The 13,079-nt window shown below is 52.0% G+C and overlaps 1 protein-coding gene and 1 non-coding gene across 2 annotated transcripts; both read right to left on the reverse strand.

Annotated features, from left to right (window-relative positions):
• Positions 1–2,516: 2,516 nt before the first annotated feature.
• On the reverse strand, positions 2,517–2,623 carry LOC130859686 (U6 spliceosomal RNA). Its single transcript, XR_009055250.1, has one exon. It is a non-coding gene; the product is annotated as a U6 spliceosomal RNA (small nuclear RNA).
• A 4,647-nt stretch (positions 2,624–7,270) lies between these two features.
• TMEM185B (transmembrane protein 185B) lies at positions 7,271–12,951 on the reverse strand. The gene has a single exon (XM_057744019.1). It carries the CDS (start codon positions 12,399–12,401, stop codon positions 11,349–11,351), a length of 1,053 nt encoding a protein of 350 aa, XP_057600002.1. The 5' UTR covers positions 12,402–12,951; the 3' UTR covers positions 7,271–11,348.
• Positions 12,952–13,079: the final 128 nt, after the last annotated feature.

A 13,079-nucleotide genomic window follows, 5' to 3' on the forward strand; every position in this document is an offset into this window, starting at 1 on the left:
AATATTTTTAATTGAATGAAAATTAAAAACAAAATCCCAGAACTTCCTGGCTGCAGCTAACTTAGGAAACAAAGGAAAGTTTATAGCACTTAATGCTTATATTAGAAAAAGTATCAAATCAATGACACCAGATTACACCTTACAGAAAGAGTGAAAGGAGAAGGTAATTGAAACCAAAATAAGCAGGAGAGAGACTTTCCTGGTGGTCCAATGGCTAAGGCTCTGTGCTCCTGATGCAGGGGGCCTGGGTTCCATCCCTGGTCGAGGAACTAGATCCCACGTGCATGCCCCAGTAGGAGTTCACATGCCACAACTAAAGATACCACGTGCCTCAACTAAGCCCTGGCACAGCCAAAATAAATAATAAATTAATAAATATTAAAAGAAAAAACAAAAAAAAGTATAAAGAACATAGTAAAAAAGCAGTAATCAATGAAAAAGAAAACCAAAAAATAATAGAGGAAATAAAAGTAACCAAAAGATGGTTCCTTGAGAAGACCAATAAAATTAATAAATTTCTAATGAGTAAAAGTAGAGAAAAAAGGGAAAAGTCAAAAATTACAAATAATTTGAAACTGAGCAGGACCTTGTGGGGCTCCCAGGTACAAAGCCTGTCTGTGTCCCTGTTTCTTGTTTGCAGGAAATAAGCTTCATTCAGCCTCCATGATCTTCCCTGGGTTCCAAAGGGCAAGTTCAAGCAGTTGCTAGTCAGGGAAGGGAGGGGATGTGGAGACAAGGGAGGAACAGCCAAGAAACAATAGTGCAGCCTTGGGGCAGGTCCTGGTGCCTCCTCAAGGGGGACACAAAACAATATGTCTCTGAGTTCTTCTGTAGGAACTGAGGCCCCCTGCTTTAGGAGCACAGAGCCTTAGCCACCCACGAGGAAGATGGCAGGGTGATGTTGACCCTCTGGTTTCAGTCAACTAAAGCTTGGACTCTGTTGACCTTTGCCCCACTTCTGTGCTGAATTCTCTGCTCAAGCCACCTCATGAATATGCATGTACTCTTACCTTAACATTTCCCCAATTTTGCAGTTCCGGGAGACACTGCTTTGGGAAAGATCCCTGGTGTTTTCCTTACTTGCTGCAAGTGATAAATCTTTCCTTCTGATCTTGGCTTGGTTGTGTCTGTTGGCTCGACACCCACCAAGAGGCAAAACGTGTTACCAGTTTTCAAGTAACAAGGTGACATCATAACAGAATCAGTAGACCCTGAAGAATAATAAGGGGGACTGTATGAAATCAGTGAAACTTTTGAAAATTGTAAAGCCCTGTAGAATTTAAAGAATCTTTCATTCAATAGAAAAAAATAAATTTAAAAAAGGGAATGTTATATGCAACTTTATGCCAATATAGTAGATAATTTAGAAGAAATAGAAAAATTCCTTGAATGACACAAACTACCAAAGCTCATTCAAGAAGAAATAGATAACCTGAGTAGTCATATAACTATAAAAGAAATTTTGGAAGGAAAAAAAAGAAAACAGAAAATAAGAGTCTACGGTAATACTCTTAGGCTTGAGATGAAATAAACCTTATAGAAGGAATTGACTGTTGGTATTTCTAATGCACAGATAAGGAAACAGCCTCATTAGTACTAAATAACTTTCTTCAAAATTTTGCTTAGTTAGGAAAACATCTAAGATTCATATGTAGCTTAATCCATCAACTCTTAAACTCAGGCTTCATCCACTAAGCCAGGAGTCTGCAGATGTTTTTCTCAAAAGGACCAGATATAAATATTTTAGGTTTTGTAGCCCATATTGTCTCTGTTGCCACTACTGTCAGTGTAGGACAAAGGAGCTGAAGACAACATGTAAACAAACAAACAAAAACACCTTCGTTTGTGCTTAACTCTCTTCCCACAAAGAAAACATCAGGCCCAGATGGTCTCACTGGAGAATTTTAACTAACATTTAAGGAGGACATAATACTCATTCTACACGGTTTTGCCACAAATGGAAGAGGGAATACGCGTAACTTATTCTGCCAGGCCAGCATTTCCCTGTTATTAAAACTAGACAAAGACTTAACAACAAGAAAACTCCAGACCAAAGTCTTTTACAAGCACAGGTACAAAAATTCTTAAAATTTGAGCAAGTTGAATCCAATAATACATTTAAAGGGATATGACAATGACTAAGTAGGATTCATCCTGCAATGAAAACCCATCAATGTAGTTCACCATTCACCCAGTTCAGACCAGTGAGATGGGAGGAGAAATCTGCTGGGAAGGGTTTCCTCTTTCTCAGCTGAGAGCTGGTGGTGAGATGCTCCCTTGTGTTTCCAACCTGGCGTCTGGAGTGGCTGCGGCATCTTGGGTCTAGGCTGAGGATGAAGCCACCACGAAGGCAGCAGCAGATGGAAGGATCCTTGAAGATGTCATCAAGCTAACTGAATCAGTGGGCTGAGAAGTCAGTCTTGTCCTGGGATTTACAGTCAAGTAAGATAGGACATTTTGTATTTTTTTTTTTTTTTTTAATGATTCTTTTCCCATGTAAGCTATTACAGAGTGTTAAAACTATGGAATGCTTCATGAATTTGTATGTCACCCTTGTGCAGAGGCCATGGTAGTCGTCTCTGTATCGTTCCAGTTTTAGTATATGTACTGCTGAAGCGAGCACGACGTGTTGTTCTTTTTTGAAGGCAACACAGACACTGGAGACAAGTAATAAAGAGCTTGAAAATTCAATCTTTACTTGAGCATAGAGAATTTTCAAAAAGACCTGAAAGATGAGAAATCTAGGTATTCAGACACGTTGGGCTGTGACCAGCCTCACCAGAAAGATGGAGAAAACACATCCCATTTCGAGTTACTGTGACTGAAACAGCCTTCAAAAATCCATCAAAATAAAGAACAACTGCAGACACCGCTAGAAGATGCTCTGGAGGACAGTCCCGTCTTCAGGGAAGCAGAAGAAGCCAGAGGATGGAGGGGAAGAGAGAGCAAACTTGGACCCGGAAAGAAAGGCGAGGAGGGGGCAACTCGGGGTGGGATGTTATGACCGAGACCTCCTAGGAGATGAACCCTTGTTCCAGTTCAACCCTTATTTGAAAACTGTTGCAAAAAAGCAGGAAACAGAAGGCACACCAAATTACCTGAAGAAGATAGAATAACAAATTACTTCAAGATAATACTAAAAACCTCCAAACTGAGAAATCCATACTGCAGCCAGAAAAATCAGAGGTAGAAACTGCTCTGACAGAAACTTCAAGTCCTTCCTGAGCTCATGGAGAAAAAGAAGGAGATGGATTTTCATCGAGTAGCCAATCTTTCCAAAGCAGCTCCATCTCTGCCCTCCCAGGGTGCCTTCGGGGGAGCCAGGAGTTGCACAGGTCATGATGGTAAGTGTGGGGAGTCTTTCAGAAAGGGAGCTGCCCTGTGGGGGCTGGGTTACGGGGGAGAGGCCTGCACGTTCAGGACTGAGGGATGAGACAGGGTTCGTGCAATCCTGTGCCTCCCGCCTGGCCCTTCAGGGGACATTGCAGGGACCCAAACGTGGCTTGAGAGGCCCTGTGAGAGGTCTCCTTTCTCAAGTCAGTAGGAGGCCTTGGGGTGGGGGCAGTGGGCGCTGACCTGCTCCAGGGCTGGAGGGAGGGCGGGCCCAGCAGTGCCTGGGTGATAGGAGGCCTGTCCAGCCCCTGAGCCACAGGGGCAGCAGGGGCAGGCTCGCTGACTTGTGGGACTTCCTGCCTGGGCTGGTCTGTCCATCCCTCTCAAGGTCCCCGGCCATCCCTTTCCCACACGCTGTGGACCTTTAACCGGAGCCTGTCCGGTGCATCAAAACTCAGCAGGATGGTCCCTGAGCTGGAAGAGGTGCTGGGGTCCCCGTGGGGAGTGTGGGGGTGGGTGAGATGCCGGGGCTGCTCTGGGTCCCCATGCCCCTGCACTGAGGCCTGGAACTGGTGCCCACTCTGCTGTCCTGGCCTCTCTGCCTGTGCTGCTGCTGCTGGGGCGGGAGACTCGGGAAACACTGCAGGGCCTGCGGGGGTGCCGCTGGGGCTGCTGTGGGCGGGGGGTGAGAGGATTGGGGGAGGGAGGAGAAGGGGGGCGGGGTTTGGCCATGGCCAGCAGGGGGACGGGCCCCTGGGGGAGTGGCTGCCGTGTCCGGCCAGGCTCACCGTTGTCCCACAGGCTGACACTGCAGTCAGACCCCAGCCCAGGCTGCAGCTTCCTCTGGCTGTGAGACCCTGTGTGCCCCTGTCAGAGTCTGCTCTGTCCAGGGAGATGGAAGGTCCAGGCCACGCCAAGAGGACCCTGGGCTTGGCCCCACCACTGGGGCCTGGAACAGACTTTTGGACTCTGGTTGCCCTCTTGGGAGTTGAGGCAGTGAAGTCTGCGGGTCTAGAACCACGTCTGCACCAGGTCAGTGCTGCCCTGTGACCCTGCGGTTAAACGCACTGTGAGGTCCCCTGGCTGTGCCTGGCACGGGTGTGTCATGACTCTGGCTGGCCTTTGCCCGTCTCTTCCTGTGGCTTCAGGACCTTTGCCCTCCCCACCCCGGTTACCAAGCTGACTTCTCTGCGAGGGGTTCTGGGTGCTTCTCACCCGCCTTGCTCCCCTCACGGCCACATACAACTTAGATTCACTCATTCCTGGAGGTGGGGCCGCTCACCCTGACCTTCGTGTTGGGGTGGAATTGCAGCCTCCAGAAAGATCTGGTCAAGTCCTAACCCCTGTACCTGCGGTTGGGCGCTTATCTGGAAGTGGGGTCTGAGTCTGGGAGGGTCCTGAGCACAGGAGCTTTTGTCCCCATGGAGTCTGGGACTATCGCCCTCCTGGTTCCTCCAGCTGGGAGTCCTCCGACCACATACCAGTGGATTTGATGCAGGCTTCCTCACGTGGGCATGATTGACCTTTGACTCTGTTTCCAGCCCTTCTCCTCTCCCTGGAGGACGGGGGTGGGGCTGAAAATTCCAAGCGTCTAGTCTAATCATGGTTTTGTCTTTCTGGTGACCAGCCCCACCCAGGGGCTACCCAGAGTCACCTCATTAGAACAAAAGATGCTGCCAGTACTTTTATCACTTAAGAATTTACAAGGGTTTCAGGAGCCCTGTGTCAGGGACCTGAGGCAGAGACCAGTATATATGTTTTCTGTGATCTCACATCACTGCACTTGGTACACGGAAGGTGCTCAGGAAATGTGAGCTGAGTGAGTGTTAGTCTTGGCCCCCTGCCTTTGGGCCTTTCATGTTTCGTGGGCGCCTGGGACTGCATTGTGTGTCCAGAGCCCTGCCCCCCTACCCCAAATTCATAAATCGAAGCCCTACTTCCCAATGTGATGGTATTCGGAGGTGGGGCCCTTGGGATATAATTAGGTTTAGATGATGTCATGAGGGTGGGGCCCTGTGATGGGATTAGTGCCATTTATAAGAAGGGCACCAGAGATCTTGCTTCCTCTCTCTTGGCCCCGTGAGGTCACAGGGAGAAGGGGGCCATCTGCCAGCCAGGAAGAGAGCCCTCACCAGAATCTGAAAGAGCAGGACCGATCTCAGATGTCCAGCCTCCAGAACTGTGAGAAATAAATGTGTGTTGTTAAGTCACCTGGTTTATAGTATTCTTTCATGGCAGCCTGAGCTCAGACTGTATTTTGGGCACATGGCTGCCACTTGACCTTGTGTGGGGGGGCTGCTGTCCTCCTGAGGGAGGGGTCTGCACCTTCTTCCTTTCTGGGTCTTTCCCTCTCATGGACCCCTGGGGCCAGCCCAGGCATCAGTGTAGGGCTGGGTGAACTACTGGCCTGCTCTCACCTGACAAGGGTCCTCAAGCAGAGTCTGTAGGGCAGCAGAGTCTCGGGGACATCCCATGACTTCTGCCCGAAGCCTCTGAGGAGGATGGTGGCCCCTGCCTGGGTGTTCAGGCCCTGTTGGGGCCAAGCCTGGGACTTAGGTCTAGGTGGCCAATGCCCTGGTCTCTCAGCTCTTAGGGGTATTCCTGATGCTTCAGAGCCTTGTGGTTACAGCGTGCACCCCTGGCCTGGGGCAGAGTCCAGCCTGGTCCTCAGGATCATCTGGGAGACCAGGCTCAGGTGTCCTGTCCAAGAGGACAAGAGCTGGTCAAGGACCAAGGAGAGGGGCAGGTCAGGCCTTGAGTGGAGAAGGGGCCTTAAGTAGATGCTCAGAGCATTTAACCATTAGGACAGTAGGCCTTGCACCCCCCAAGACAGAATCCTGTCGTCAGACAAGCTTGCTGTTGGGAGGTGGGGTGTGGGGGGGTGTGGCAGGGCAGCCCAGGGTGGGGGTCACAAGGGGTGGCACTTCAGCCACATCCGACCAGTCCTATCTCCACTCCAGAGAGTTGCTCAGGTCAGGAGGATGGGGAGGGTCATGGTGTGGAGCAGAGAATGGCGGGGTGGTGGCACTTTTGAGGCTGGAAGGTACTTGCCCAGGAGGGGTTGGCCCCTGCGACGTGGCTGTTGGGGGACCAGCAGGGGTTGGGGAGGGATGAGAGATGTGATGGACCACGTGGCCCCAGATTCTGCACAAGGTGTCCGGACACAGGGCGAAGGCAGGTGACATGCACAGGGGAGGGGCAGTGGCGGGAGTAGGGGAAGCTGGGGAGCCCTGAGCCGCCAGGTGGAGGGAGGTGTTGCAACCCACTTCCCCTTCCTAGCCCTTCAGGGAGAATTTAACCACAGGACATCCTGAGAACACAGAGAAGGTGGCCCTGAGCTCTGGGGGGGCGACTGTCTGTCCCTACTTCCCCTTGGCGGTGAGGTTTCCCCCGCACCCCTCTCCCTGGCCAACACAGCCACCCTTGGCGGGGCGGGGTGGGGGGGGGGGGGGCGGCGACTCTTGGGACAATGGTGTTACTGCCACAAAAGGGAGAGAGGCTTTCAGGCAGACCGCCCCCCCCAGCTCCCCCAGGCCCCTCTTAGTTTTATGTGAAATTAAATGAAAAACCAGCAGGACCAGCAACGGGCTCAGGCCACCCCCCTCCCAGAATGAAGGTGTGAGTTATGCCAGCAGGTCACATAACCCGACCACCCAAGGTGCGGGTGGAGCACAGCGGGGTTGTGGAGGCTCGCAGAGGAGGGTGCATCCTATGAACTGTACGGGGAGACCCGTGCCTCTTACTACCCCTTCCCTGCCATGGCACACAGGTTTTAATGTATTTCACCCGATTTTTATTTTCCTTCCTCTGTCTTCCCCCTACTACAATACAGGGCAACAGTTCTCAAAGTTTTTGGTCACGGGACCCCTTCAACATTGCTGAGGACCCCAAGGTGCTTTTATGTGAGTTGTAGCAATGTTTACCATGGTAGACAGGAAAGCCGATGACTTTAAAAAATATTTATTCTTTTAAAAACAATAAATCCATTGCATGCTAACTTTTTTAAAATAAAAAATAACAAATCTGTTGCGTAGAGGAGTGGCGTTGTTTTTTGCAAACCTTTAGCGTCTGGTTTGGTGGAAGGCAGCTGTGTCTCAGACCTGTGCCTGCATCTCACCTGATGTGAGGCATGTCTTGGCTGAAGAATGAGGAGGATCTACTTCCCCAGAGGTGTCGTGGGGAAGGAGGTGCTTGTGGACCACTGGGGACCGCACTTGGAGGCCTGCTGTGGTGGTAACTTTAATCCCCACGGTCTAGAATAGAGACACCATGACAGAAGGAGAGGAAGCGATGCCTCCAAACTGCCTGGAGGAAGGAGTGGAGGACGCAGCCCTGCTCGGTTGTGAGGCCAGCTGTGTCCTGCCAGACGGGAGGGGATCCGTGGTTGAGCATAAGCTTGAGGGGAGGATGCGCATCCACTTTTGTCACGGGCTTTGGTCACGCATCTCAACACCCTTCCCTTCTGGGCAGATCCTTGAGTCCGGTCTCCTCCTCACAGCACTAAAGGGACCGGATCACCTCCCATCAGTTCTGGGGTCTGCAGGGCAAATGCGCACCTGAGGTTTGCTCATCACATCTCCCTCCTGGTACTTGAATCTTGAGCTTGTGACACAGACGGCTCAGGAATCCCTCGTGGCAGCAGGGGCCACACTGGTGGCATCTGTCACTCTGGTGGCAGTGGCTGGTGGTGGGGGAGCAGCTGCAGTGTCCTCACCAGGTGGCCCCTGAGGTGCGACCTTGCTGGGTTTTCTGGCAGCACAACTCCCCTCGATCCCCACGTGCCCGCTGAGCTTGGTGCCGGCTTCCCTGCCAGCATGTGGGCTCCCCGGATGCCCCCGACGGCTTCCTCTCCAGGTCTGAGGCCTGGCGGGAGGGTCTGCTTCATCCCTCACCTGCTCTGCTGCCCAGGCTCATCTAGACTCCGCTTCATCCTTGTTTCCCAACACTTCCTACCCAGCTGGTGCCCCTGTGCCCACACTGGGCCTTCCCAGAGCATCCTGCAGGGCTCCCAGAGGAACCCTCAGAGTCCAGCACTGTCATAAACCCATCCTGAGTGGAGCCCCAGGACATGCCACGCTTTCCCAGGATGCTCCACGCTTTACAGAGGGGTCTGAATGCAGGATCTTCCTCATCTCACCTCAGATCCCCACCCCCTGGGATTCTCTTCTAATTATTATTACAGTACTGAACAATGAACTTTTTAAAAAATTACAGAAAGTTTATAAAACATAGGGGGAAAATCATTCATGTTCTACCACAAATTTTGTGATTCCTTTTTAGCCTCTAGAACTGTCTTGCAGCATCTGTGCAGACTGTGTCATTGTTCCTTGGGCTTGAATTGGCCACCCCGAGGTCGGGCTTGGCCTTGTGCTTGGACCAACAGGACAGTACACCTGTCATACACTGCATGCTAGCAGGGGCTATAGGTGCGCTTGTGCAGGTGGCTTGGCCTCTTGTGCTTCTCCCATGAGAAAGGACATGCCCCAGGGACGGCTACTCCTGTCCCAGGACCTGGAATAGAATCAGGGATGCGGGATGCTTCATAGGAGAGACCTGGTCAACACCCACAGCCTGGAGTGTGAATGCCAAAGGCCCCAGAGCGCAAATTTGTAATTGGTAGGCCACTGAGATTTTTGAGGTTGTTTTGCAGTAAAAGCTGACTAAGCATCTTACAGGAGACACTGGTTAGAGAATTTGATACGTGCTAAATGCTGTAAGTAGTCAAGAGTTGCACCAGCAAGTAAGTAAATCCCCAGGCACAGCTGAGACTGTGTTAACTTCACAGATGAAACAGCCTTCTACAACCTGTCACTCCTGCTGTTTTCACTTAATGGTCTTGAGGCAGGAAAGAGGCCTGATAGGATGAGCAAGCCTGTCACCACATCCAGGTACTGGCTTTCCAACACCAGGCCACCTGGGGTAAGGAGAGGAGCTGGGCTAGGTGAGTGTGGGAGGGGCCCCCTAGGTTAGGAGGGATTGTTTTAGGTGTCAGCAAGCCCCTGGCCTCAAACTGTGGTGCTGGTGATTGCACTGCTGCCCCCAAACCTGCCCTTCAGTTCCTCCTGCAACCTCCTCCTCTGCTCCCAAATCCTACCGAAGTGTAAGCCAAGGCCTTTGAGCTATCATTTGGGGGTGGAGGGGCAATCGGGGCAGGGCTCCTGAAACAAAGGCGGGCCTGAAGTTCCAGGTGAAGTTCCCCCGGGGCCAGTAGCATCCTCTCACGCATTCCACATACCCTGCTCTTGGCCTGGCCCCTCCAGCAGGAGGGCTGCTGCGACAAGCACTACCTTCCCGTCAGTTTTGTGTGCTTCGTGTGTGCAGGCGGGGCCACGTCTGAATTGCTTTCCAATGGATCTGCACATCCATGTCTGGCTCAGAGTCGGTCCTCAATAAGTATTTGTTGAGAAAGCGAATGAGTGAATCCTCGCTCTTGAAATGTCACACCCACTGCTGCTCAGGGCTGCCGCCCACATCCTGACCGCTGGCAGAAGCCAACTGTGTGCATGTCTTGACCTCAGTTCAGTTCTAGGTGACTAAACTGAGCTGTGGCCCTCTCAAGCTTCCAGGGACCTGGGTTCCCAAGGCTGGCTTTGCTGCTAGCGTGTCTTCTCACCAGGTAAATTGTTTACTTAATTCACATGAAGCCCAGGTAAGATCATTTTTACTAGGTTGCTAGTAACAGAAATGGGTTCCCTCCAGCCTTCTCCCCAGTAATAATATCAATACTCCTTTTAATTTTAACCTCCTGTTGAAAGCATTTATTTGTTCTCAGAACGTTACTCTCGCAGGATCTGGTATTTGCCCTTCTGATTCCCCGGTACCACCAGTACCTAAAGCAAACATTGTACTTGTTTAAAAGATAACCTAAACTATTATTTCCCTGTTGCTGCCAGATCAAAAACTTTGGAACTTAAAATAGTACTCGATCCTGCTGACAATTTCCGGTTAAGGCCACTCTCCAGCTTTCCAATGGCAAGTACAAACACCACTGTATGTCATGGCCAACTAATATTCTAAAATTCTTAGAAATGTACAAACCACGTGCTTCCGTTGGTTGTTCCTGAAGAAATGTTCTTGCCTGTGTGGAAGAATTCAAGGTGCTGAGTAAGTGTCACTTTAGGGTCTGGTACCACACTGCAGCATGTCACCTGTTCCCAAAGGACGGTGGCTCCTTCCAAGAGAGACCTCCAAACTGCAGACGGAATCATCTAACACCTGAATATGAAGATTTTGGGGATTTTCAATCCCTATACTCATGCCTAGAGCTCTGATAAGACCCCAGGCCAGGTACATATTCATGTTTTAAGCAGTCTTTAACAACATCTGCAATAGACATATATCTTCACATATAAACTTAAAAAAATACTTTAACATAATACACTGTACTGCACAAAACTAGAATTCAACATATTACAGTGCTACAATAGTCATAAATATCACATATGGATGGATTCACTGCACTAGAAAAATTCACCTATTAGGCTATTAAAGACCAGTATCAGCAAAGCCCAAAGAAAAACCACTTTAACAGTAGGAAAACTAAATAACTATGAGGTTTATATGCAAGTGGTGGGAAAGAGAACAGGCACAATCTGAAATACAGGTTTACGTTTGCAGTGTATAAAAATACTTTTCAAAACAATACTTTTGATAGGTATAGTACCACTTTAAAAAAACCCAGCTGTGTAGTTATTCCATTTGAGGACCTACCAAAACAATTCAATTTACTGCTCTCAGCAAGCTCTGCGAGCACCAGCCTACAAAACAAGTTCCTCACACATGGAGGGAGGCACACCACACACACACAGGCGCACACACACACACACAGCCTCCTACATCTCTGGTGAATACTGATGAGTCTCTGATAAGCGTCGATCTCACACAAGGCATGAAATGATATCTGGAGCTTGTTTCAGTTCCAGATTTGGCATGGATGAGCAAGGAGGCCAAAGTAAGGTGGATTCTGTGTGTATCTGGTTTCTCTTCCACTTGTGGGCACACCCCAGAAGCCGAGTTTAATCTGGCATGTCAATATTTAACTTGGGAGGTGGGGGAACATATTTCCCAGGGCTCTGGGTTATCACCACCCTGGCCTTCTTTCCAAACATCGGAGCGATTTTAGGAGCTTCTGGAGCCGATGTTTCTTCAACATCTTCACTATCTTCATGATGTAGATCATAGGAAATGTTCCCATATTCTCTTAAAAATGGGAAAATTTCGAGCAGAAACTGACAGAAATCTCTGCGAATACCAAACCACCAATGGTTGCCCCCTTTCCGCCTAAAGGTTGTGGCCATCAATGTGATTAACGAGAGCCAAAGGGGGACGAATATGGAGATGTAGGAGAAGGCGTTATGGCCATCCAGCCTGTGCACCAGCAGAACCTCGAAGGTGAGTAGGGGCACCACGATGGTAATCCAGCTGATGGCCATGGTCACGTGCGTTCTTCGTTGTTCAGCAACCACATCCAGGGAGCGCAGGAACAGAAGGGACCAGACGATGTAATAGAGGACCACCAGGCAGAGGAACGACATGAGGATCCAGAGCGGCACAAACACCACCAGCCACGGCCAGTGGATGATCCGGTCCAGCCTCAGGGCGATGAAGATGAATTGCAGGATGTTGACGGAGCACAGGATCTCCAGCTCCAGGGACCGGTCGTGTCGGAAGCCCCACACACAGGCAGCCACGGACACGGGGGACACGAAGAAGAGCGGCATGAAGACCAGCAGCCAGAAGTGGGTCCCCCGCTCCACTCTGTCGCAGACCAGGACCTCGAACATGAGCAGCAGCAGGTGGATGCCCACAGCGATCAGCATGGCCTTGAACTCCACGCAGGCCTCCCCCTCGGTGCGGTAGCGCGGGTTCCGCGCCCAAACGCCCGCGCCCACCGAGGCGCCCGCGAGGACCAGGAGCTTCCACAGCCAGATGGGGGCGAACACGGCCCAGTAGCTCCAATGGATGACGCCGTCCAGGCGGAGGGGCAGCAGCACGGAGAAGAGCAGCAGGCAGGCGTAGATGAGAAACTTACTCGGGTTGAAGTCCTGGAACAGGCCCCTGGGGTTCATGGCGAGGCCGCTGTCCGCCCCCCGGCGCGCGCCGCTTCCGCGCCCTCCCCGGGCCCGCCGCCTCCCAGGCCAGCCCGCTGCGGCTCTCAGTGAGCAGCAGCCGGGCGCCGGTCGGAGTAACTTCCGGCCAGCGGCGCCGAGGCCGGAACACGTGCGCGCGCGGTCACGTGGTCCGCCGGAAGCGCGGTGGGCCGAGATGCGGGGAGTCTGCGAGTGGGGGCGCTGGGTCCGCCCTGTCGCCCGCCTTCACTCCGTACCCATTTGGAAAGGAGCTACTCCGTGTGGCGCCGGGAAGGTCGGGGCGGGCGACTCGGGCTGGGTGCCTGGCGAGCTGCCGTCTCCCCGGCCGGCCAGTTGTCAGCGAGCGGGCCGCGACCTCAGGCGGACACTTCCTGGCGGCGTCGGGAGCAGGGAGGTGAGAGTGAGCTCACATCCTCCGGGCCGGCCGGGGGCGGGGCCCAGGCAGGAGGCGGGGCCGAGGGGCGGGGGCGCGGCCTGCCGCGGGTGCCCCGCCTTGCCCGCTGCCGACCCGGGGGCTCAGGCCGCCGCGGTGGTGCTCCGGCTTCCGCTGCGGCAGCGCGCAGCAGGGAACGGCGTGGGTGCGAGCGGGGCGGGTGGCCGGACAAACGTGGGGTTTGTGAGCGACGGAGTAGGTGCTCTTACTGTGAATGCACAGGA

Source organism: Hippopotamus amphibius, chromosome 8 (assembly GCF_030028045.1).
Source record: "Hippopotamus amphibius kiboko isolate mHipAmp2 chromosome 8, mHipAmp2.hap2, whole genome shotgun sequence".
Lineage (NCBI taxonomy): Eukaryota > Metazoa > Chordata > Mammalia > Artiodactyla > Hippopotamidae > Hippopotamus > Hippopotamus amphibius.

Coding starts and splice junctions, on each gene's coding strand:
- TMEM185B (XM_057744019.1), bottom strand. CDS start 12,401: ATGAACCCCAGGGGCCTGTTCCAGGACTTCAACCCGAGTAAGTTTCTC.